Raw genomic sequence first — 27,672 nt, forward strand, 5'->3', positions numbered from 1 at the left:
CTTTTTTGATCACTTCTGATAATCTTCTTCCATTCCATGTTTTCTTCATTACTTCTTCATTCTTAAGTCCGTCGGTCCACTTCACTTTCAGCGTTCTTCTCTGTGGCAACATTTCAAAACTTTTTCAGTATCTTTTCTTTTTAACTGTACGTGATTCACTGCTGTATATCACTGCGATACAGACATAATATCTAGCAAATCTTTTCCTCAGCTACACTGGAATTCTTTTAGATGATGATAGTGTTTCATGTTTTAGATGTTCTCTTTCCCATAGGTATCCTTCTCCTCATTTCTTCTGTACGGTTTCCATTGCATGTCATTAAACTTCCCAGGATTTTACTTGTTCTATCTTTTTTCTGTCTAGGAATATGTTAACTGGAGCTCCCTTCTTGCTTATTGTCATCACTTTGTCTTTCCTTTATTTATCCTCATTTCATATTCCTTGCCACTTCTAGGAATACTCTTCAACTTCTTCTGTAGCTTCTTTTCTGATTCTGCCAGTACTGCTTGATTAGACACGTATTTTATAACATTTATCATTTCTCCTCCAACTACAATGCTTTTTGCCTCCTCTGTGGACTTAACTATCAATTTTCTCCATATATGTATGTTGAATAGCATTGGTGTTAGTGAGGATCCTTGCAGTGCTTGTCTCTTCTGTCTCTGTTACTTTTTGCTTTCTATACATCTACTTTATTAACTTTCTATCTTACCAGGGACATCTTTTAAAACTCTCAGCATAATTCTCCAATTACTCTATTGAAAGCCTCTTCCCACTCGGTGAGCCAAATACCCACCTCCTGGTTGATTTCCATTATTCGTTCTCCAATCATTCTCAGACAGCCTATAACATCTCTTCTTCGTTTATCCTTTCTGAACCCAGTCTGGTCTTCCACAATATTTTTCTCAATTTTGTTTTCAGTTCTCCTCAGTATAACTCTTTTTATAGGCTTTGTAATGTGACTGATAAAATTAGTTGTCCTATAGTCCTTACTTGCATTGTTTTGCATTACACATTTTTAGATAAATGTACTAGAACGATCTTAAGTATGTCTTGATGCCAAATTCCTAAATTCTGTTTACTACCACAGTCTATCTGGTTATTGAAGTTGGACCAAACACTTCATTTCCTCAGATGGTATTGTTCACAGCCCAATTCTTTGTTTTCTCAGACCTTCTGAATTTCTGTCTCCAATTCCAGTTTCAATATCTTAGGACCACGGTGTCCTTCATTTTGTTTCCATTCATCTTCCAAAACCAGTATTGTGTAATCAGCCTGCACGCCATGTAACTCCGCCACATAATTAATCCAAACTTCCTTATCCCCTTCTGTGCATACTGTCTTCTTCCTATGTTTATTTAACATTCCTTGTTTGCCTTTTTTCCTTACTTATCTTCTTGGTAAGAATTTTACTGTTTTCTACATTCCTTCCAGTTTACTTTCCTTTCTTATTCTTCTATTTCCTCTAGTGTTTCCCCATCCAGTCTTCTGTAGCCTACTCAGTTCACTTTCTTACTTCATTGTTCAGTTTTCTGTACTGCCTGCTGCCTTTCTAAATTGTCATCTTAACAGTTCTTGCACTTATCCATTATATGCAGCATACTCACTGTTATCCACTCTTTCTTAATTCTTGCTCTTTTCTCCTCTCCAGTATCTTTCTCTGTTCCTTCCAATATGTATTTCTAATGATGTTTCACTCTTCAGTGGCTTCTGCAGGTTTCCTTACATGTTCCTATTTATTTTTGACGTACAGTATACTCTTTCTTAAAAGTTAACATTTTTGTTTCTCAACATCTCATTTCTTTATCTGTAGTCTTTTTTAATTTGCTTTAATCTTGTCATAATATCTGCTACAAGTAAATTATGTTCCATATCAGCATCAGCACCTGGAAAGGTTTTTGCCATGTTTGTCTTTGAATCTGTGATAATGACAAAGTTTATTTTATATTTAGCAGTATCACCTGGAGCGTTTAATGCGTGTAATCTTTGTTGATGTTGACATGTGGAATAATTGGGTCTACTGCTGGATGTTTGTGTCGCTCTGGCACAATATTTCGGCCACGTAACTTGTTGCCTTCTTCAGGTGCTACCTGAGACTGCCGTATTGGAGGATCTTGTCCAGTGTTTATGCCCAGAGGGCGCTGGGTGCTCTCTCTGCCATCCGCGCCCACCTGGTGCTGCCTGTAATGTGTTGTCTCTTCCCCGGTGCTCCCTTGGACATCTGCGCCCGACTTGGTTGCCATCTGTGGCAGCTGTCTGAGTCCCGTCCTGTGACGGGTGTTCTGTTTGCGGGCCGCGCCCGCCTGGTGCTGCTCCTGAGGTTTTGGCCCTTCCCTGGTGCTCTCACGGATGTCCGCGCCCTGCTCGTCCACCATCTGTGGTCGTGGCAGCTGTCTGGGGCCGGACCCGTGTTTGGCGTTCCGTTCATGGTCTGCGCCCGCTAGGCGCTGCTCCTGAGGTGCTGGCACTTCCCTGGTGCTGGCACTTCCCTGGTGCTCCCACAGACGTCCGCGCCCGCCTCATCCACCATCTGCAGTTGTGGTAGCTGTCTGAGGCCATCTCCTGTCGGGCGCTCTGTTCGCGGTCCGCGCCCGCCTGGCGCTGCTTGTAAGGTGTTGTCTCTTCCCTGGTGCTCCCTCAGATGTCCGCGCCCGACTTGGTCTCCATCTGTGGCAGCTGTCTGAGGCCCGTCGTTTGTCGGGCATTCCGTTCGCGGTCCGCACCCGCCTGGCGCTGCTCCTGTTGCGGTGTTACTACTTCTTGAGGAGTTTCTTGGTTCCTTTCGTTGGTCCCTGATAAGCTCCAGAGCCGGACTCCGTGCCGAGCTGAGCTGGTAACCGATGTCTCGGTTTTTAGGTTGTCTGTGACCTTCATCTCGATGGCCTCCTTTATGACACTGTCCCAAAATCTTGGAGTCTGTGTCACAATTTTGGTGTTGTTATAGTCCATCGAGTGACCGAGCTCCAGACAGTGCTCTGCTATGGCAGATTTGGTTGCCTGTCCGAGTCTGGTGTGCCTCTGGTGTTCTTTGCACCTGACGTCCACTGTCCTGGTTGTCTGGCCAATGTATGATTTTCCACACTGGCACGGGAAGTTATAAATGCCTGGTTTACGTAGCCCCAGGTTGTCCTTCACACTCCCTAGCATTGTCCCAATTTTGGAGGGTGGGCTGAAGATACTCTTTATATCGTATTTTGAGAGAATTCTGCTGATCTTCGCAGAAATAGGTCCAGCATATGGCAGGTATGCCACCTTCTTCGCCTCCTCTGGCTCCTCTTCTGTACTCTGTGGTTGGCTGGTAGCACGAAGTGCCCTTTGGATGTCTGTGGAGGAGTATCCATTTCTGCTGAACACCAGCTGTAGATGTTCTATCTCTGTGGCCAGACTTTCCGTATCTGACAGAGCCCAAGCCCTGTGAACTAATGTTTTCAAGACTCCGTTTTTCTGTGCGGGGTGGTGTTATTGGCTTGAAGGTATAAGTCAGTGTGGGTGGGCTTACGATACACACTGTGCGCCAGAGTGCCATCTGCCTTCCTCTTGACCAGGACATCCAAGAATGGGAGCTGTCCATCCTTCTCTAGATCCATAGTAAATTTTATACTTGGGTGGCATGAATTTAGATGTTCCAAAAGTCATCTAGCTTCTCCCTGCCATGGGGCCAAGTGACAAAAGTGTCATCGACATATCTAAGAAAGCATTTGGGTTGGTAAGTGGCTGATGCAAGTGCCTCCTCTTCGTACCTTTCCATGAAAAGGTTGGCTACCACTGGTGATAAAGGGCTGCCCATTGCCACTCCTTCCGTTTGCTCATAAAATTGACCCCCATAAAGAAAATATGTTGAGGTCGGTACATGCTTGAACAGGTAGAGCAGGGCACCATCAAACTTCTCTCCAATGGTCTTGAGTGAATCAGTGAGTGGCACTCATGTGAAGAGCGACACCACATCGAAACTGACCATGATGTCAGAGTCCACGGTGTGTAGCTGCCTTAGCGGTTGTAGGAAGTCCTCAGAGTTCCGAATGTGGTGTGCATATTTGCCCACATATGGTGCCAATATCTTCTGCAGGTATTGTGCAGTGGGGTATGTCGCTGCACCGATGTTACTGACAATAGGTCATCTTGTCCACCTTGTCAGTGGGGTCGCCATCTAGTGGTTTGTAAGCAGTGCCTTCCAGAAGTTGTTGCACCTTCCTATCATACTCCAACTTGTTTAAGATGACCGTGGAGTTACCCTTATCAGCTGGCAGAACTACAATGCTGTCATCCTCCCATAGCTGCCTGAGGGCCACCCTCTCCTCGCTCAAGATGTTGGATTTGGGGGGCTACGTCTTGGTGAGTGCCCTGCAGGTCTCCCTGCGGATCTCTTCAGACACGTTGGAAGGTAGTGTATGGACGACCTGCTCAACCGAACTGATGAAGGCTGCAACAGGTATGCTTCTGGGAGTCACTGCAAAGTTGAGGCCCTTGCTGAGTGCTTTTGAGGTGGCCTCATCGGGCTGTTTGTCGCTCAGGTTGACCACAGTCCGTTCGTACCCATCCTGTTGTACCTTCTTGTTAAGGCACTCAAACTTGGCCTGTTGACATGCTGTTGATTTCCTCGTGGTGCATTCAGCCAAGGACCAAGAGGCACCATCAACCTGGTCCCAGTCTTCTCGGGTCAGGGTAGCTGCTATGGAAAGGTGGAGATACAGCAACTCCCTGGACATTACATCTAGGCAGTGGTGCATGTCACACACTCTTTCTCTTACCAGTGCGAGGCTGGCACGGTGTTCCATTCTGTTCGCCGTTCTGGTGTTGACATGATGCTTCAACCTGGCGAAGACAGGAACTACATCCCCCTCTCGGCATCTCAGAAGGAAACAGAGAACTCAGCATCCTCCCCTTCTTCTGTCGAAGCTTATCCATCTTCTTAATATTAAGGTACATCTCCTCCCCGTAGAGTCTTCATATGTAACTCTTCAGGCTTTCCCGGCGAGATCTTGACATGTGGAATAATCGGGTCTACTGCCGGATGTTTGTGTCGCTCTGGCACAATATTTTGGCCATGTAACTCGTTGCCTTCTTCAGATGCTATCTGTTGATGTTACTTAAACCTATTAGGTTTCCACTCCTTTCATTGGTCTTTTCCAGTCCATTGTCTCCAACTATATTACTCCTCATCTTTCCACTATACTATTCCAATCTCCCATCATTACAGTTGTTAATTGTCTTTTCCAATTTTCTTCACAGACTTCCCCAGTCTGCTCACATACTTTTTCCACTTCCTCTTCGTTTGCATTTCTTGTTGGCATGAAGACTTTAATAATCAATGTATTCACAAAGTTACTGTTTAATTTCTCTGTTAACACTCTGTCACTAATTTGAATACCCCTAACTATGTTCATGTTTAACTGTTTCTTTGATGTAACTCCAACTCCATTTGCCTTCCTTTCCGATCCTTCATAAATTGTCTTCTCAACATTCAGATTCTCCTTCCCATTGAACCTCACTAAACCCTACAAGACTTACAAAATGTCTCTCTATTTCTCTCTTCATGTTGTCCAACTTTCTTATTCATCGTTTTCACATTACCTGCAGCAATCCTCAATAAAAATGCTTCCCATTTTCATCCTCCTATCTTGATTTGATTGATTGTGTAGTTCTCTTGGGTAAGTGACCACCCAAAGATCTGATTGTGTGCCTTTTCAGGAACAACCATCCTGGAGATGTGGTACACACATTTTATATTTGTTGTTTTCCTACTTCATTAAACAGTAATTTTATATTAATTTGAAACAAACTGAACATGGGAAGGCAGATTTTGTAGTAGCACTGTTGTACTTTCCATCACCAGACAGTGCATGGATGATGCATTGGCATCAGGAGACTCACACATGTATGAGATGAAATGTCAATATTTGTGATGGGAGGGAGTTACATTACTTGAAGTCAATAGTTCGACTGGGCCAGACATTAGTGGCAATAGCTCTGACTCATAGACACTGCTTACACACTTAACTGTAGTCTTGAGTGACCTTCCAGCAAAGTCAAATCATGCATTGGAGCAAAGTATCCCCAGTAGAAATATAACAATGTCATGGCATTCTGCAAAATTTACCCTGAATATAGGCTTACATTTGACTTACCAGCTATTGTTTAACTCACCAATTTAATATTTCTCTTATATACCCCCACCCCTCCCCCCTATTTCCAAACGACCACACACACACACACACACACACACACACACACACACACAGTTTCTTCTAAAAGAATTTGTAGAGTAATGCTTAGTTTGTCAATATTTGCTAACTCCATGTCCTGTTGAGTTATAAACTTCCTCGCACTCAGGATTGTCTGTCATACATTATTGCTGTCCCTCCTGCAGGCCAAGTACACACCAAGGTCCGGCATGCAATGCCGCTCAGTAGCTGTGGTCTCTGTGTGACAAGTTGCTCCTTGCACAGATACACTACCAGGTCCATAACAGGAAACTGTACTTTTCAGCAGACTATAAACCTCCTGGAGGCAGAGAGATTTTTTTTTTTTTTTTTTTTTTGGGGGGGGGGGGGGGGGAATTTCACAACTTTAAACTGCGGCTTTACTAGCAGTGAATACATGATAATGTGCATTGTTACAATGCATGCCAAGACTGTAATCACTTAAAAGAGGTCTGTTATGGAAACATGGCTAATGACACAGGCACTCTCCACATTTGGTTGCTGTGGCAGTGTACATTCTATTTAAGAGGAGATGTAGTGTTTGTACAGTGTGATTGAAGAACCTCTTCACGGAGAGGCTCTCACTGATCGTACCTTATAACTCTCCAGCCATTTCAAAGTTTAACAGACTTAAATAAATGTTACATATTAAGATTTTCTGTATTCATCTACACCAAACATTGAATTGTTCAGAGCTCCTTCTTTCTCATATAGTGCTTTTCCATGTGGCTCTACCTCTCAAAAAAAACAGTGCCTAACAGAAAGTTGCCAATGTGGTTTGTCAGTGGAATAACTGGGTGCTGTTGAGCCTTTTCACTGTTTTCTGAAAACTGAGACAGTTTCCTTAACGGGTTCGATCAGGTGCCACATGCTACTGATGCTTCACTCTCAGGCCTCGTATGTTCTTGTGATGCACCATGTCCCATGTTGGTGTGAGGATTGTAAAGACTTTCATCAAATTTTTGCATCACAGCCATGTATTTATAGAGCAGCTGAAGAGAAATCACAACCCTCAAACCATGAATATGAAACCAAAGTAATACAGTGATTAAGATACGGTACTGATATTTATGGGTAGTAGGCTTCAACTCGTTTAACTGTTTTGATTTTTGTTTCCTGTTAACCTCTGGAGTTATGTATCTGGGACTGAATTTTCTAATTGCATGTGCTAAGTCGAAATAGTGTGCTGTAATGGGGCTCAAACTCAAGTGCCTGTGTTTTGTGAACTGTCATTTGTGCTATCTGAGCATACCTCCTGGACGTGTTAATCCTATGAGATCATGAGAGAACCTATGCATAGTTTGGAAGAGAATGCTGAGAAGATGGTGGCAGATTAACGCTTTATGCCAGTGTGTGATGTGTGCTCAGGTAGCGCAATTGGAAACATGCTGCCCATGAATGGCAGAGATGCGGATATGAGTCCCAGTCAGGAACACAGTGTCAACATGTCAAATACTATCAAGATTAAGTTTACCTGAAACCTGATCTTGTGAGAATAGCCTATCCTCATATACTTTGTCAACAAAAATGTTTACATTGACATTATTATCCCCATATATTTAAACATAAAGTTTTCTGTCTGCATTGTGTTAATAAAGGGTGATGTCAGTTAGTTGTGCAATCCCCCCCCCCTCAATCTCTTAGTGTGAAATCTCATAGTTACTTGTCCTTATCCTTATCCTTTGCTTATTGTTATATTTCCCTTAGGTGAAAGTGAATTATACAAGTAATGCTTCATTGGAGTTGTATTCTGTGATAGTCAGCATGCTATTATTGAGAAGTTTTTGATATACATCTCTAATGAAACTTGTATTTTTGTACACATAATTTATGTATTCCAAAATAAGTCCGTCAGTCTGTAAAGCTGTTTGCTGTAAATTTTTCCTCTCGTATTGCAACATCTAAGCATTAATGAAACCCTTAAGAAATCTTTGTGTTCAATTTCCTTATAAAAAGTCCTCATGACAATTGAAATTAATGCGCAATTTTGGACATAACTGATTTAAGCATTTAGATACTATGTATTGTTGCCTACATCTATGTGGTATTCTGATTATTATCACTACAAGGGGGTGCTGAAAAGTAATGTCTCTGATTTTTTTTTGTGTGTTAACTCTTAAAGGTTTTTAAATAAAACAAATTTGATTAACATTCTACACCTTTATTCTTCACGTCAATATATTTATGTCTTAACGTAGCCACCCTGGTGATGAACACATTTCTCCCAACGAAAGACGAGCTTGTTGACATCACCATGAGAATGTTTGACTTTGTTGACAGAGCCACTATCTCACCTCTGCTTCATCACTATCAAAGTGAAGTTATCGAATATGTTTTGGAACCACATGAAAATGGAATGAGGCAAGTCGGGAGTGCGTGGAGGATGATTTATCATAGTGAACCCTAGGTATCGAATTGTTGCAGATGTCTCGGCACTCATCTGTGGTCTGGCATTGTCATACTGAAGGAGATGGTGCTCCATGTATGGACAAACTCTTCGAGTTCGAAACTTGATTACAGCACGTCGTTTCACATGTATTGACGTACACAGTTACGTTACACAATCTTTTGTTATGCACTACAATTCAGAGCCCTCTAGCGACATACGGTTGCAGTTTTTGTCAACGAAGCGGGAACGACTGAGTAATATACATGACATGTAATACCACATCTAGTATTGAGAGCAGAATAAAAAATTTGGAGGCATTACTTTCCAGCACACCCTTGTTAGTAAGTTAGTTCCACCCAACAGATATGTGTTTATAAGACACCCAGAAAAGTTGCTAGATACTTACTACTGTGTGTAGAGTGGGCAACCTCCTAGTTACACTGGATGTCTGAACTAACATTTCTCATCTGATTTTTATGCCCTTTCCATTACTGTTTTGTCGTGAGGCCTAAAATGGGAAATATCTCTTTGACTTAAATCACTGTGATATTACATTGTGTAACACATATAATTTTGCCATTAGGCAGTTCAGTTGAAACCGTAGCTATGCATTGACTAGTATGCCTCTTGACTCAACAATATCTCACTTTGGATGGCATGTCACAGCCAAAACCAATCCAGAAAAAGGGTAGTCAATGCTAAACTGCAACTGCAGAAGTTACTATGATAGTTAAACTCTCCTGATGAACTATATTTGTACTGTCTTAATTTATTCATCCTGCAACTGTGCACAACAACGGTAATTTAGTTATTTCATGACACACTAGGTGTAGTTATCATGCTTAAGATTTGTCATTACAGTAAGATGAGTATTAATGATTAATCTCAGATTGTATTTGGCATGCATCTAACATCATGTAACTCATTGTATACTATTTTAAATATACTAGATTGGTTCAAATATTTTTCTAAAAGAGGTAATACATAAATGAGGATAATGCTCTCACCTACTTTGTAAGTCATTTGATTGAGTCTGGTTTCATTCTGCATCATTCTTAAAAGGCTGTTTTTCTCCAATAAAATTTTTGTCACAGGAAACATAAAATAGATGGAAAAATAAAGAAAGAGAGAAACAAATTGCCATATTTGTTTTACCTTTGCAATGTTGGGGAAGGAGATGTGTTTCACAACAGCAAAGATGAACAAGTGCTCATAGATCCTCAGCGACGCATATTAGAGCCCATGTTGACTAGACAATTTTTCTTGTCTTTGTATATACTACCACCTCTGAAAGATGCTTACCCTACAATCTTAGCAACAACAGTACTGGTACATGTATACCACAGTCAGAGGCATCAGAATAATTTTCATTTGTAACTTTCGACTAATTCATTTTTGGTACAGGGACCATTGCCTCAGATTGATGTGTTTATCCATCTCCTGTAACATCATCATGGAATCACCATGTACATACATACATTTAAAGACCCTGGCACATATAACTTAAATACTCTGTTGCTTCGTTGTATGATGATTCCGGATGCGGATTCCTATGTAAACTTGATCTACTAAGCTTCCTCTACAATCTTTAGAAGTGTGTAACATGAATTATGAGCCACTCCAAATATGTTCAGCTGAATTGCACATAGTGTTACATATCTTTTGCCTTGATCTGTAGGATTTTCAGTACTTTCTATTGAATATCACTCATTTATTCACTATAGCATTGCAGCTTCAGTTTTTCATTATTAGAGAATATTATTCCCAGTTTCTGTTGTTATTTTTTGGGCAGCTTTAATTCTTTCTTTCTGCATTTTCTGTTTTTCTTTGTTGTTTTCCTTTCTTTTCTCCCTTTGTAAAGAGTAACGTAAACTTCATTTATTAGTGCATGATAAAGAATGTGATGCAGACTGTGAAATGAGTGTTGTATCTGTACATGTAAGTTACGTGCACATCTATGTTCTGTATCTTCTTTTTATGTTTTGCATGTGTTGTGTACTTTGTATATAATTGTTTGCTTTTGTTGTTTGTATGTAGGGCTTTCTGGCATTTCCGGCTCCATTTTCATGAAAATGCTGAGCAGATATTAAACTCACTGGATAGTACACATAAGAAAGCTCTTAATCTTGAAATGGGAATGTCAAATTCAAACAATATAGCAGACCAGCAAGGAGGAAGAGGAGGTAGGCTGGCAGCTGGAAGTGACTTTCCAAGAGGTCGAACTGTTGCAGGTACCATCAACTACACTATCATTAATATTTTTATAGCATGCAGAAGATATTTATTTATGGCTGTGTGTTTATCAGCTGAGTTTAGCTGTAATCTTGATGGGACCAGGTGTCCACAGAATGGAATAGTTACATAGATCAATTTTCATATTCACTATGTTTCACAGTTTCTGTTACTAGCTTCTAGTGGTTGGTGGATATAATTTTGATTGGGAACCCATGTCCTGAAATGTAATATTTGGATATAAAATAAGTTTGAATATCACATCACTTTTAAATTTTCTTCTTCATGGTGCGCACGTACACAGACTGAGAAGACAGTCCCTGTTGTAGTTATGACATCACATACCATTTTCATCTGACTACAACAATGGCTGTGAGAAACTATTATGTCACTGCTAAGAGGGTCAATTATGGTTCTCTGTGGATGTGTCGCACTCTCGACTTTGAAGAGCACGTCCTTCATTGCATAAACAAGAACCTGATGATGAGTACTGGAAACATTGCCGGTGCAGTGGGCTCTAATAGAGCACGTAGGTCAGAACTCACTGTCTCTGCAGTGTGCATACCACTAATTGGGAGATTTGAAAGTGATTCAATCTTTAATCTTATTTGACATTCAAATGGTACAGTCCAGTCATTGACTTCTTATCAGAACTTTATCTGCTAAGTTCTTTTTGCAACCTATAAAAGCCTGTAATAAGAACTGTGAAACACACTGTATTTATTTGCAGAAAAAAGCTTCGTTGAGTTACTTTTAACTGTAATCTACAGGGTGTCCATAATTAAAGTTTCAGTTTCAAAATGCTGTAGGAAGAGAACCCCTGGTCAGAATGATATCAAGTTTGAACTGTGTATTACACACACACACACACACACACACACACACACACACACACACACATACATAGTTCATGAAAATTCTGCAAATGACAGATGGAATCGCAGTGTGACAGCTGTGGTTTGAGCTGCATGTTACACCATCCATACTGTTCAAAGTGCATGACTGCATAAGTTTGGCGCTCAACAAAAAACACCATATCAAAGTCGTACCACATCGGATGGAAAAAATCAGTTTTTAATTGTCATGTGGCCAAAAACTGCATCAAAAGTAAAATGACGTTGGTTTCTAATTGTTATGATACCAAAACAAGCCATGTTCAATATGCTGTCTACTGTTTTCTGCCCCAAGTTGAAATTGAGAAACAGCATATTGCACAACAGATTGGAGTGTCTCGGGAGACATTTAGAATATGTTGCTCAGTGCATGCCTTCGTTTCAACTACATTCGAGCATTGAACACAACACCTCTCAGATAATCCCACAAACAGAAACTGCACGGTTTAAGATCAGAAGATTGGGATGGTCAGACTCTAGGGAAATGATGGCTGATAATTCTAGCATTTCTGAAATTCCTCTGCAGCAGCTGCTTAACTGACTACAATGTGCAGAGGAGTACCATCTTGCATAAAAATGATCCTACCAACACATCCACACTGTTGAAGGTTTGTCTTGCTGGCAGGTTAGCAGGAAGCAACTCTTTAACATGGGTGATGATGTATGGAGAGCAATGCAGGGTGTTTTGTAGAATTTTACACACTGCTCAAAGCATGTCCAATGTTTGGGGAGGTTCCCCCATGTGCAGCATTTTTGCACAATACTGCTTGATCTGTTGTGCTGTGTTGCAATTATGTCTTTGACAGACATTGGATCAACTGCTTTCCTCCCTCTGCCACATTGCACTTCAAAAGAATCTGTCTTTTTGAATTGTGTAACCAATTTCTCCAGAACCTGAGCAGAACTCGTGCACTGCTACCTGTGAAGGTAAAGGCATGTGCCATTTCCTTTTCAATTAGAGACCTTTCTTGTCAGTTGTCGCGCTTTGGTTTTAAATATTTATCTCTAAACTATATTGAACTCTTTGTTGGTTTCCAACAATTTTTCAATTTTTCCATCAGATCTCAGTTTTTCATACTTTCAAGTGTCCGGATTCTCTGCAGGGCTACTGGTGCAGTCACCATTCTTGTGATGGAGCTTTTCCAGGAGGCAATCCTTCATGGAGACAGTGATGGGAGTCTCAGACACAGACTGAGAAACAAACTAATTCTTTTTTTTCTAATGGCATTTTAATATGCTGTTCAAATTTGATGTCATTCTGAGCAGTGGTTTTCTTTCTACAGCATTTTGAAACTGGAACTACAATCATGGTAATCCTGGTTTAGGCTGTACCCCAGTTGACTTTTACTCTTTTGTTACCAAATGAGAAAGTATTATGTATGTTGAGAATGGAAGACGTCTGAACTTCATCATGTCGTCTGCTTGATGATGGATGTCAGGTGCATGTGTCTTGTTAGAAATTTGCTATCCATATCTTCTTGCAGGTTTGAAATTCTGCATAAGAATTGGAAAATTTTGTATCCAATTATTACTTTATGTGGGACTGTATATGACAGCACCATTTAATCTCTCTATTCCCCCTCCCCCCTCCCCTCTACACACACACACACACACACACACACACACACACACACACACACACACACACACAACCTACCTACCTACCTACCTACCTCAAGGGATTGGGGGTGGAAGGCAATCATAGTTTAGAAAGATCATCAGAATGTGATGAACCCATCTATTGTGAGGATGAGGAGAGACAGTGGCCACCCTTTCTATCTCCTTGTTGTTGTATGCCAATACTGTGTTATACAGAATGATAATAGGTATCTCATTCATGGTATGTCACCAAGCTGTAGAATTTTTGCGCCACTTCATGTGCATATGAGATATGAATAATCTCTTGGCACTTGTATCATACCTGTAATCTTTGTTACCTTTGAAGATAATGGCATGCGCTATTTCCTATCAATTTAGAGACCTTTGTTGTTGATTGTCACCCTTCGATTTTAAGTATTTATCTGTATATTCTGTTCATTTCTTTGTTGTTGGATTAAAACAATTATTCCATCTTATCTCAGTTTCATTATCGAACCTTATTTTTGGTGTGTATTTCTTTATTTTGTGTATTTTAGGTTTGATTATTGTTAACTAATGTTCATTTTATAAGCACTGGTATTCCCAAACCCCATTAAATCTTGTCTCTGGACTATCTCTAATGGACTATCTCTAGTTGCTGTCTCATGCTTATATAATCATTACAGCTCCCAGTTATGTTTTATAAGTGCAGCCAGTTGTTTTCTACCACGCATGGTACACGTATTTCGTGTGGACTCCTTTCAGACATCTCTGTGTGAACTAGCAGCATTTCATCTGACAGTGTCTGATAAGTACTCAGATGTGATATGGTACGTGGTAGAAAACATCAGTCAGCTGCATTCTTGAAATATCATTGAGTATTCGAGATCCACATGATTATGCTTTCCTAATGAGACTGTTCACACTGGCTGTCACATACATAACGTTGATACTGAATTAGTCCTGTGTAGTTCATTCATTGGGTAAATAGCCTACTCCCGTTTAAAGAAATCGAAGTATGGATAATTACACTTTGCACTCCTATTGCAGCTTCATTTATCAAATGAGTGATGATCCACTTTCCAGCATTTTAATCATTTCATTTTCTGTTGGTCATTAATATTATGATATGTATTACCAGATATGTATGCCAGACAAGCTGTAAATTTAGCAGTTGTATCTGAATGATAATTCTCAGAATCAAGTAGTCTTCCGAAATCTTCCTTACTTGGTGTGTACTGCAAATATGATTGTCATTTGAGGGAGTTAAATTGTGTAACAGCTTAAGTAATTATTTTTCCTTCCTTTCACACACACAAATAGAGGTTTTCATACAATGATGACATTAAGAGTGATGAATGCTTAAATGCTAATTAATGTTGCTCTACTGTTTACCAGATGACGTTGGGCTCTGATATGCTGCATCATTGTGTAAGAGTATAATTGCAGTAAAAATAACAAATACAATGTAACCAATCACTAAACTTCAAGTTTTTATTTATGGCTCTTTACGGCGGCTTTGCTTTCGTTTTAAGAGTATGTTCCATAGGGACTAACACTGCCTGTCAGAAGATGCAGTTGTAACAAAATCTGTATTGCAAAGTAGTTGGCAATTTAGTGCTGAAAAATGGTTACAAAGTTGAAACCGTAACAGAATGATTAGAACATAGCCGGTAACAAAGTGTGTGACAAAGCTAAAGAACATAAAAAAACACTCACCCCATAACACACCATTCATTGGTACTGTCTTATACTGGAAGTCAGAAATCCTGGAGAAACATAAAATCAACACCAAGAAAAGCAAGGAATAGCATTTCCACATATAGTAAACAGACGAGATAAATTTTGGAAACATGGAGAATATAAAATATAATGTAGTTGTAGAACCTTCTATATCAAAAAGACAGGGAAAGCCTTTGACATTAGATTTTGTGAACACATGGCAGCCCTTCAACTAAAGAATTAGTTAAGCCAGTTGTCACAACCCATCTGTGTGGAATGTTGCCAAATACCAGACATGAATAAAGTGCTGACCATTTTTCATACACTAAATATCCCGGAGACGCTAGAAAGCTACAGAACACAAAAACTACAGCTGGATGTAATTCAGAATCAAAAAATTGACAGTGAACATCCAAAAGTAATAAGGAACTTCAGTGAGACACGCCTATTTTCAAAACGGTTCAAATGAAAACCCGATTAGGTTTATGCAATAAAATTATAATTCAAATGAAGTAGTATTTTTTTTTAAATTGTATGCATGACATATTTGTAAAATAAACTCAGCACATGTTCACTTATTAAATGCCTTTATACAGGGTGACCCAAAAATCTATTAACATTCGATAATTCATCATTCCATGGACTAATGTGAGTAGTGAGGTAAAAATTGACATATATTCTTGAAATGACATGGAGTTCTACTGAAAGCAAAAAAAGGTGCACAAAATGACCAACAGATGGCACTTCATATGATACAAAGCAATAAGTAGCGTAACAATTTATTTTCAGCAAAGACAATGTTAACAAATGCTTGACATGTCGGCTATCATTCATCAACAATACCTGCAGTCCAGGGACAGTGTCGTGAACAGTGCTGTATATCTCAGTATGTTTGGTGAGAAATTGCCGTCAGATGTTCTCTTTTAGCACAACTAATGAGATTAGATGATTGCAGTAGACTTGCAACTTCAGGTAACCCCACAACCAATAATCAAATGGATTGAGGTCTGGTGTCCTGGGAGGCCAAGCATGACTGAAGTGGCAGCTCAGCACGCGATCCTCGCCAAACAATGTGAACAAGAAATCTTTTATACATGTAGCAATATGGGGTGAAGTGCCAACCTGCATAAAAGTCATACCTTCTTGCAGGTGTTTATTAGCCAGGCTAAGGATGATGCAATTCTGTAACATATTGGCATACCTTGAATCCGTCATGCTGACACTTTGAAAACAGCAGCTCACATTTCCTCACAGTAAAAGGGTCCAGTCACAATTAATGTGGCACATCCAAGCCACACCATGACTTTCTCGACATGCAGTTGGATTTCCATGACAGTTCTAGGATTTTTGGTAAACAAAATTTTGGAGTTGTTGGTGTTGACACACCCTTAAAGTGTAAAGTGGACTTGTCACTCCACAACACATTAGACAAACAGTTGTCATCATCCCCCATTCTTTGAAGTGCCCACACCACAAATGCCCTCCGTGTGACAAAATCGGTGGCTAATATTTCTTGACAATTGGGGATTTTGTACGGATAGCATTGGAGGCTACACCTTTGTACACTCTAATCAATAGTGCGTGGAATGCCAGTGCGACATGTGACTTCATGAGCGCTGACTTCACCATGCAGAGATGAACCTGCTGATACCTCCATTTCTTCCTGAACTACCTGAGCAGAAGTAGCAATTGGAGTCTGATCATTCACTACCGGACCGATCATCTAAATAGCGTTTGGCTATGAACTTTGTGATCATTTTCTTCACAGCGACACTTGTCAGACGACCTTTAACTGTTTGAACACCCTTCTTATGCTGATAGGATCGTAAAGATGCAGTAGCGGATTCTCCATTCTGATAGCAAAGTTTTGCAAATAGTGTTATTCCTGATAAAACCAACATGCCGTGATTGCTGGTGCATCTGGCTTTCTCTCTCACTACAGCTCATTTTATACATGATTGTCATGCGATGTTACTGATGTATTGCTGTCCAGCGCCATCTTTTGGCCAGTTGCTGCACTAGTGTTTTGTTTCAGTAAAACCGCATATCATTTCAGTTTGCCCTCTCTCTAACTACATTATTTCATGAATAGTGCAATTTCAAAAGTAAGTGGGCTTCTTTATCACTCTGTACAATATCCAGTGATATACAATGAAGTGCTAAAGAAACTGGTATAGGCATACTCATTCAAATACAGAGATAGATAAACAGGCAGAATACGACACTGACTATATAAGACAACAAATGTCTGGCACAGTTGCTAGATTGGTTACTGCTGCTACAATGGCAGGTTATCAAGATTTAAGTGAGTTATTTAGTTACTTTCATATTATAGTTGGCACACGAGTGATGGGACACATCATCTCAGAGGTGGTTATGAAGTGGGGATTTTCCTGTACAACCATTTCACTAGTGTACCATTAATAGCTGGAATCCAGTAAAACATCAAATCTGCAACATCGCTGTGACCAGAAAAAGATCCCACAAGAACGGGACCAATGATTACTGAAGACAATCATTCAAAGTGACAGAAGTGCAACCCTTCTGCAAATTGCTTCAGGTTTCAATACTGGGCCATCAACAAGTGTCAGCAGGCAAACTATTCAATAAGACATCATCGGAACCGAAGGCCCACTTGTGTACCCTTGATGACTGCATGACACAAAGGCTTACGCCTCACATGGGCCCATCAACACCGACATTGGACTGTTGATGATTGGAAACATGTTGCCTGGTTTGACAAGTCTCGTTTCAGGTTGTATCGAACTGATGGGACATGTGCAGGTTTGGAGACATAATCATGAATCCATGGTCCCTGCATGTCAGCAAGGGGACTGTTCAAGCTGGTGGAGGCTCTGTAATGATGTGGGGCATGTGCAGTTGGAGTGATATGGGGCCCTGATATGTCTAGATATGACTCTGACAGGTGACATGTACGTAAGCATCTTGTCTGCATCCATTCATGTCCATTGTGCATTCCGTTTGATGTAGGCAATTCTAGCAGGACAGTGCAATACCCAACACGTCCAGAACTGCTACAGAGTGGCTCCAGGATCATTCTTCTGAGTTGTAACACTTGTGCTGGCCAACAAACTCCGCAGACATGAACATTATTGAGCATATCTGGGATGCGTTGCAACGTGCTGTTCTCCACACCTTCGTACTCTTAATAGAATTATTGACAGCTCTGCAGGGTTCATGGTGTCAGTTCCCTCCAGCACTACTTCAGACATTAGTTGAGTCCATGGCACGTAATCTTGCAGCAATTCTGCGTGCTCATGGAGGCAGTACTTGGTATTAGGCAGGTATACCAGTTTCTTTGGCTCTCCAGTGTGTAACACTATAATAATCCTTGCACACCATAAGGTCCTTTAAAAAAATAAAAAAAACTTATCTCTGGTAAAGTTTGTAAACAGTGAGTGAGTAAAGCTGAAATGCAAACCCCTTGAGGAAAGTAGACAACAAATATGCACAGGATTATCAAGACTTTTCGGGATAGTTCTTAGTGTTCTAAAGTGTGAGCCACCTTTCAATTTTCACCTCACTTAGTTATATAAGGTCTTTTGAGATCTCAGTGGCTTACTACATTCTCTTCATTCTTTAGTATTTACTGGTGTACCTTTGTGACCCTTAAGTTTTACAGTGTTTATTGTAGTTGAACATACAATGATAGCTGTATGTTTCCAGTACTGTGCATTCTGATATTGTATTTTTCCTTGTTAGAGTCTCATTGTTGTGGTAAAAGGTCTGACTGTAAATTTCTTTTGTTCCAAAATCATCACCGAGGTTGCAGAGTGGTCAAGGCATTGTACTCCGTTTAGGAGGAGTGGGCTTCAAATCTCTTGTCTTGTTGGTTAGAAATAAGATAATAAGATTTTCAGTGGCTTTCCTAAATCATGCAAGTGAAAACCGTGATGGTACCTTTGAAGACACCATAGCCAATTTCATGACATACTCTTTCCCATGCATAGCTCAAGGGCAGTCTCCAGCAGTTTCATCACCTATGGGCTTAACCCATATCTTCCATCTTTCTCCCTTTCAAAATGTACCTAATGTGACTGCTGCTTTATTTCTGTTGTGCATAACTGAAAATCTGTACACTCATGAATTATTGTTCTGTGAGCATATGTTTTTAGTGCTTCATTCATTTTCTTATATCATCATTATTTTGTGTTGTTTTAGCTCTCTCAAGTGGGTTTTTTTTGTTTTTGTTGGGGAGGGGGAGTACAACAGATACTTAATTTCAAGACAGTGACTTTAATTAGTGAATAGTTTTCGTTTAACTAATATAACAGGTATTGTATTGTTGAAACAAACAACAGTACGGCCAAAATGAACCATAGTTAATTCTTCTTCCGCATACAAGTGAACAACAGTTGAGAACATAAATACAAACATAGAAACAATCCAAGTACTGATATAATCACTTGCAAATGATAAGTAAGAACACAGTGGGAGAGCAAGTGTCTGCTGCTCCATGCATATAAAGAGGAGGGCTCCAGTAGATGGCGTGACACGCCGTGTCATATGCACAAGTCATATGGCCACTGCAGCGGCCTCTGGTGGCTGGTCCACGCAGATGCTGTTCTGTTGGCGGAATATTCAAAGTGTAGTGCACCAGCAGCTGGTGCTGCATTGTGTATCCAAATATCATGTACGTGGTTATAGCAGGTATCATATCATTTACGAGGTGAAGGCTCACTGTGTCCACAATATTCAATAATCTACAAGTCCTCATTGCTGTGCCAAATGATAAGTGCCTAAGGGAACTCAGCCAGTCTTTACTGAGTGTTGATTTGGTGAATCTGGGTGTTCCAGACTGGGACTGGGACTAAAACTATAAGCTGTAGACGTCATAAGGAGCCATGATGTGTCATGATAGTAAAATGTCATTTCTCACAGAATGTGAGTTTAACTACTGAGATCATCGAACTCTGTTTTAAAATATTTTTATATGTTTAAAATATATTTTAAAATAAGTTACTCAACATGTGCTACATGTTAATGTCATGGGTGACTCTTGAGGCAAAACAAATCTCCATTAGGTAGCAGCCTCTGGGGTACCGCGGTACCTCATATACATATATATTAGTCTTAGTCAGATATTCAGGGCTTTACCGGAGGTGACGTAGTCTTTTGTTGCTGTAAGTAAAGCCATTAATCCGTAATCCTATGTATTGTTACAAATGTCTACATTTCAGGTACCCATGTTGCCATGTAACATCATTCAGCTGCTAGCTAATGTGGCAAATCTGCACACAAAGCTGGGATAGAATGTACATTCACTCAGTTTTTGTTTTAATGATAGAGGCCACATTCAGTATGGAATATTGGAACTTTACTTGGTGAAATTGATTGATGAAATCCTCTTAGGATATCAACCGAGTGAGAGACTTGCCTTGTAGCAGTGCTTCAATGTGTTTCCTACTTCATCTACATGATTACTCTGCAATTCACATTTAAGTGCTTGGCAGAGGGTTCATCGAACCACAATCATACTATCTCTATACCATTCCACTCCCGAACAGCGCGCGGGAAAAACAAACTCCTAAACCTTTCTGTTCGAGCTCTGATTTCTCTTATTTTATTTTGATGATCATTCCTACCTATGTAGGTTGGTCTCAACAAAATATTTTTGCATTCGGAAGAGAAAGTTGGTGACTGAAATTTCGCAAATAGATCTCGCCGCAACGAAAAACGTCTTTGCTTTAATGACTTCCATCCCAACTCGCGTATCATATCTGCCACACTCTCTCCCATATTATGTGATAATACAAAACGAGCTGCCCTTTTGTCTCAGTGGACTGTTACCTTAACATGCACATGCACACTCACACTACTTGGGTTATATACCTGTGAAAGGCTCAGGTGCAGAATATGTTCCATACACCCATCCAGTATATTTTATCCCAGGCCTATCATGAGCATAACTTACCCCATCAGAGACAGGGCAACTGCTCAAAGCAGTTATGCCATTTATGCAAATGAACCAAGGCAGTAGGGCCACTTGCTTAATAGCATCTTGGTCCACATGTAAAACACAACATAGCAGCAATTCCTCATGGCATGAATATGAGAAGTCATCAGTAGGTTTCCAGAGGTGTGGGGCACCAAATAACACATGCAATATCCATAATTACAGGCTGGCTATTTGGAAGTGTAGTGCTGATTCCTGATAACATCACAGATGTGTTCCGTCGGATTTGGATCAAGCAATTTAGTGGCCACGACATTTACATGGGAGCCCTATTGTGCTCCTCAAACCACTGTATCATGTTTCTGGCATTGTGACATGGACCATTATCCTGCTGATGCCAGCACCATCTACATCTACATCTACATTTATACTCTGCAAGCCACCCAACGGTGTGTGGCAAAGGGCACTTTACGTGGCACTGTCATTACCTACCTTTCCTGTTCCAGTCGCGTATGGTTCGCGGGAAGAACGACTGCCGGAAAGCCTCTGTGCGTGCTCGAATCTATCTAATTTTACATTCGTGATCTCCTCGGGAGGTATAAGTAAGGGGAAGCAATATATTCGATACCTCATCCAGAAACGCACCCTCTCGAAACCTGGACAGCAAGCTACACCGCGATGCAGAGCGCCTCTCTTGCAGAGTCTGCCACTGGAGTTTGCTAAACATCTCCATAATGCTATCACGATTGCCAAATAACCCTGTGACGAACCGCACCGCTCTTCTTTGGATCTTCTCTATCTCCTCTGTCAATCCGACTTGATACGGATCCCACGCTGATGAGCAATAGTCGAGTATAGGTCGAACGAGTGTTTTGTAAGCCACCTGCTTTGTTGATGGACTGCATTTTCTAAGGACTCTCCCAATGATTCTCAACCTGGCACCCCCCTTACCAACAATTAATTTTATATGATCATTCCACTTCAAATCGTTCCGTACGCATACTCCCAGATATTTTACAGAAGTAACTGCTACTGGTGTTTGTTTCGCTATCATATAATCATACAATAAAGGACCCTTCTTTCTATGTATTCGCAATACATTACATTTGTCTATGTTAAGGGTCAGTTGCCACTCCCTGCACCAAGTGCCTATCGGCTACAGATCTTCCTGCATTTCGCTGCAATTTTCTAATGCTGCAACTTCTCTGTATACTACAGCATCATCCGTGAAAAGCTGCATGGAACTTCCGACACCATCAGGGGATCCATCAAGCATGGAGAGATGCAAGTGTTCATGTAGTCCAGTGTTCATAGTCCCTTCGATTACTACCACAGGTCCCATAGAAGCCCAGGTGAATGTCCCCCATATCACTGTACTGCCCCATGGGCCTGGGTCCTGAACACAGTGCATCTGTTGATCAGCTATTGGACAGGATGATGATGTATGTGGACTCTCAATATAGTCGTTGTGGAACAAGAAACATGATTAAGGCAGTCAGGTGACGTGCTTCCATTGATCCTCAGTCCTATCTCAATGATTTTGTGTCCAATGTAATTATTGTTGACGATGTTGTTGGGGCAACATGGGAAGGAGTAGGGGTTTTCTGCTGTGAAGTTCCATGTTCAGAAGTGTGTGTTGAACAGTGTGTTCCAAAACAGTTGTACCAGCACCAGTATTATTGTCTGCAATCAGATCTTCCACAGAACACGAACTATTCTGCCTTACAGACTGGCCAAGCCTCCGACCTCCACATTTTGTGATGAGGTATGCCCATCCAGTCCTAATACTTTGTTGTCTTCTCATAGGTTCCCCATCCTCCAACCAGTTTCCAGTGATGGTCATAACAGTAGCACACAAACCGCTAATCAGCTTCACTGTTTTCGAGATGCTTGGTCCCAGTGCCATGCCATAACATTCAGCCCTTTGTCAAAGTTGCCTATGCCAGTGGATTTCCCCATTTACAACCTGTTTTATCACTAGAATGATACACCAGTCTTCTCTGCTTTATTTCTGGACTGCATCACATGCCTGCAGAGTCTTTTATGACGGACTGACAACCCATCAGCTGCCCACTTGAATGGATGACACTGCAAAATTGTGGCCAGCATGATATTGAGCAAAACACATTTGGCTTCATGGCTGCTTCATATCCTGCACCATCTGTGTCACTCCACTCAGCCCACTACCAGCTTGTCTGAATTATGTGGGTGGGAAGTGTCCCTAGAGTGCTAAATGGAACTCGTTAAACTTCGGTTACATGATAAATCAGGCTAATCTAAAAGCCGTAAATTCAACTAAATACCTAGATATTACAATTACAAACAACTTAAATTGGAAGGAACACACAGAAAATGTTGTGGGGAAGGCTAACTAAAGACTGCGTTTTATTGGCAGGACACTTAGAAAATGTAACAGACCTACTAAGGAGACTGCCTACACTACACTTGTCCGTCCTCTTTTAGAATACTGCTGCACGGTGTGGGATCCTTACCAGATAGGACTGATGGAGTACACATTTTGTATTATCACAAAATATGGGAGAGAGTGTCACAGAAATGATACAGGATTTGGCCTGGAAATCATTAAAAGAAAGGCGTTTTTCTTTGCGACAGAATCTTCTCACGAAATTCCAATCACCAACTTTCTCCTCCGAATGCGAAAATATTTTGTTGACACCGACCTACATAAGGAGGCACGATCACCACGATAAAATAAGGGAAATCAGAACTTGTATGAAAGATTCTTTCTGCACGCTATATGAGATTGGAATAATAGAGAATTGTGAAGGTGGTTCGATGAACCTCTGCCAGGCACTTAAATGTGATTTGCAGAGTATCCATGTAGATGTATATGTAGATGAACATAATATTTGATCACAAAAAAGTTCAGGTCTCAATATCAGATAACACATTCCTCATAACCACGTCAACTCTGTCTCTTGGGTTTCCCTCCCAAACCCTCCTCAGTCTCTCTCCAACACTTGAATTTAGTCAGAGTCTTCTATCTCATAATCTGCTCCCACTTATTTCTCTCTGTCGTTTCCATCTTTCTCTGTTCTAGGCTCTCACCCATTACCCCTTAACCAACTCCTCCTATTTCATCATGTGTACCATATGGACTTCCCCTTTCTGCTTCAGGGTGAATTCGCTGGTGGCACATTCCTATCTTGTTCCATTGCTGCCATTCTTTCCTAGCTGTTACCTGCCCCGTTTTTCAAACCTCTTGTCCTTTTTGTTCCACTTCGTGTGAACGTCTCACCTGAGTCAGGCCACAGCACCAGGACTGACTCTCTCTGTCTGTGTGTGTGTGTGTGTGTGTGGGGGGGGGGGGGGGGCATTGGCAATTACATATATTCTATATATAGTATGTTTTGCAAATCTTTATTGCTGAGCATTATAGGCACAGATATTTGTTTTGTTCACACAGCAAAGACGCAACTATCAACTATAGTGTAAGGAGAGATATGCTGTGGAAAGAAATTACTGAAAATCTTTGAGACATCACAGCACAAATCAAATACATTTAAGTTGCTAAAACCAACGTGTTACATACAAATAAATGCCCTAACCAAACAGTATACACAGTCTGATGAAGCTACATTTTTTAAGTATTTGATTGTTCTCTCTGATGATTAACTTGCATGTATATCGCTGGCAGTGATTCACTAAATTTGATACTTGCAGATGGTAACCAGGAAACATTCCATTTATCTCGAAAAGCTTTAAGTTTCAAGATACATGTACTCTAGGAAATGTCACTATTGAAAGAATGTCTTTTTGACGTAGTCACTGTTAAGTAGCAGTCAGCATGGCATTCAAAACAATGTCTCTCATCCGTAACGTATTAAATGTTACAAATTTATCTTGGTTTATGCAGATGGATCACCACGTCGAGGTTCAGCTCCTGGCCCATCAGCACTCCGGTCTAATAGTGCTATTGATCTGCAGGCAGCCCAACGTGCCAAGGCAAGAGCACAGTATGCTGCTTTAGCTCGACATAAAGTAGGATCTGGGGCGTCTCTTCGTAAGTATAGTTTCTGGTTTTATTTTAGTGTATACATTGTTTGTATAGATTTAGTTAAATTATTTGAGCTATGTGCGCATTCTCTCTCTCTCTCTCTCTCTCTCTCTCTCTCTCTCTCTCTCTCTCTCTCACTCACTCACTCACTCACTCACTCACACACACACACACACACACACACACACACACACACACACACACACACACACACACACACACACACATATTCCTCCTCCTTTTTACCATCCTAGTCCTACTGTATTTAGGATTAAAATTTTCATCTCACCATTCAGATTTTGGGTTTCCTAGATCACTAAATTTGAAAAGAATGCTGCCTAATTCATTCTCATTCCTTCAGTGGTCCCTTCATGTGTTCGATCTCTGATGCCCTCGTCATCGACAGGTTATATAATCTGAATATTCCTCCCCTCCTCTTTTGTTGTCCTTCATTTACTCTTCCTCCACCGCTCTTCTCTCTCATTGATGCTTTGTAAAATTACTAAGTACCTTATATTCACTTCATCGATAAATTCACATAAATGGTACTGTCACGCTCCTGTTGCGGTAACTTATATTCACTGCATCGATAAATTCACATAAATGGTACTGTCACACTCCTGTTGCGGTAGACAAGATGATAGAAAGAAAAAAGATGCACCCTGATGTCGTCAAGTGGACTTAGTTGTGTGGTCAAATGAATGAAATCAGTATCAGCAGTATGTTTTCCACTGTAATCCCACAAGTAACTGAGAAGGGCTGTATACATTGATGCAAAAGATTTTTTGTGAATCACACGACAGGCAATTGTAAATGGCTTTGTCTCCAAAATTTGTGGTGATTCACACAAGAACAGGAGGGAAATACCATGTGTAGTCAGCCCAGTCCAACAAATGTTGTGGTCATCAAAATCTTTTAAGCACAAATTGAATGATCATGCCTGTAGTAAGCATACAGATAATCCATCTCTTTGATCTTATTATAATTAATTTTCTTCTCTGCTGTAATACTGTCTATATGAAGTTTTCTTTTTGTTTATGCTGTGAAACCAAATTTAACAATGCCATTCAGATGAGAAAGTGTTTCATTATTTGCCTTAGAGCAATATGTATCATATTAGAAAGTCCCCACCAGGGTCTAATAACAAAGTTACAAAATTACTGCAAAAGCAGAGGTTAAAGATACTGCTTCAGTTGTAAGGTTCTGTTTCCTTCCAGGCTCTGCACTCGCTGGTGGTACACTGCATCCTGTACTCATCAATCACGACACTCAAGGTCACAATACTAAGTTATCACACCTGATGATGGGCATTTAAGAGTCCAAAATAGGTCGTGCTTAAAGAATTGAAAAATAATAAAAAACAAATAAAAAAAGTTACAACTGAATAGTGATATCTTCAACCTCTACTGCAATGCCCAGTTACAGCTGAAGCTCTGCATACAAACAAATTTTAAATGAAGCCAAAATGAGCATGGAAGAGCTACACAAGATGTGTAGATGTTTTGCAAAATACTATCTGCTAAATTGCAAGGGAAAAAAGTGGGGATGTTTTGGTTTACTTATTGTCATGTAATAAACTCATCCTTCAACTCATTTGCTGATCGCAATGGCATGGTAATGAAGGTGATAATGAGTTTGACAAAAGACAAAGTCTGTATTCTAAAGTCGCTTCATTGAAGAAGATTGCACAACTGTTGCACTTTCCCATTATTACAAAAATGATAGATACAGAGGTAGATGATTGCAATATCAGTATCTCTTGAGAGAGGAAACTCCAGTGATTTACTCGATTGATTAAATACTAAATCAGTTGTGCAAAAAAAGAAAGAGACTAATTTTCAAGCAGCAGTTTATTGTAGGTTTGTGTACTGTCAAATATCCTATGTGGATGGAAAAAAGGTTCCAGTTTTTGATGCAATTTTTTAAGAGATGTAAAGTATTATAGATCTCTTACATCATTTTGTTACAAAATTATGGAACATGTGTTGTGTAAACATGTGCTGATTCTTTTAGAGATTGAGCAACTCTTCAGTGAGAATCAACACTTGATTCCATAAACATTAGTGGTGTAAAATTCATCTCAGACATCTCATTCGCAGGATCCAGAATGCTGTAGGTGCCATGTGTCTTGACTTAATGAAATCTTTGATGCAGTCCTTTCATACTAGCCATTAAATAAAAAATATCTTCATAGAATTTTGTACAGGGTACATTATTCGACAGAAAACTTGTTCACAGTGAGAACTCGTTGTATACACTATGTGATCAAAAGTATCCGGACACCTGGCTGAAAATGACTTAAAAGTTTGTGATGCCCTCCATCGGTAATGCTGGAATTCGTATTGATGTCGGTGGTCAGTGAGGCGTGGCACGAAGTCGGCATTCCAAGACAACGCAAAAGAGTTCTATAGAATTCAGGTCAGGACTCTGTGCAGGCGAGTCCATCACAGGGCTGTCATTGTCATGTAACCACTCCGACACAGGCCGTACATTATGAACAGGTGCTCGATCATGTTGAAAGATGCATTCGCCATCCCCAAATTGCTCTTCAACTGTGGGAAGCAAGAAGGTGCTTAAAACATCAATGTAGGCCTGTGCAGTGATATTGCCTTGCAAAACAAGGAGTGCAGGCCTCCTCCATGAAAAACACGACCACACCATTACACCACCACCTTCGAATTTTACTCTTGGCATGACACACATTGGCAGATGACTTCGCTGG

General features: G+C 40.5%; 1 protein-coding gene across 1 annotated transcript in view; it reads left to right on the forward strand.

Moving 5' to 3' along the window:
- The window catches only part of LOC126449166 (CLIP-associating protein 1-like), a 292,116-nt gene that overhangs the window by 140,699 nt on the left and 123,745 nt on the right, over nucleotides 1–27,672 (forward strand). Inside the window, 2 exon segments of the mRNA XM_050091012.1 lie at nucleotides 10,628–10,821; nucleotides 24,810–24,956. Coding sequence (XP_049946969.1) covers nucleotides 10,628–10,821; nucleotides 24,810–24,956 — 341 coding nt within the window.

This window comes from Schistocerca serialis, unplaced genomic scaffold (genome assembly GCF_023864345.2).
Source record: "Schistocerca serialis cubense isolate TAMUIC-IGC-003099 unplaced genomic scaffold, iqSchSeri2.2 HiC_scaffold_710, whole genome shotgun sequence".
NCBI classification, from domain to species: domain Eukaryota; kingdom Metazoa; phylum Arthropoda; class Insecta; order Orthoptera; family Acrididae; genus Schistocerca; species Schistocerca serialis.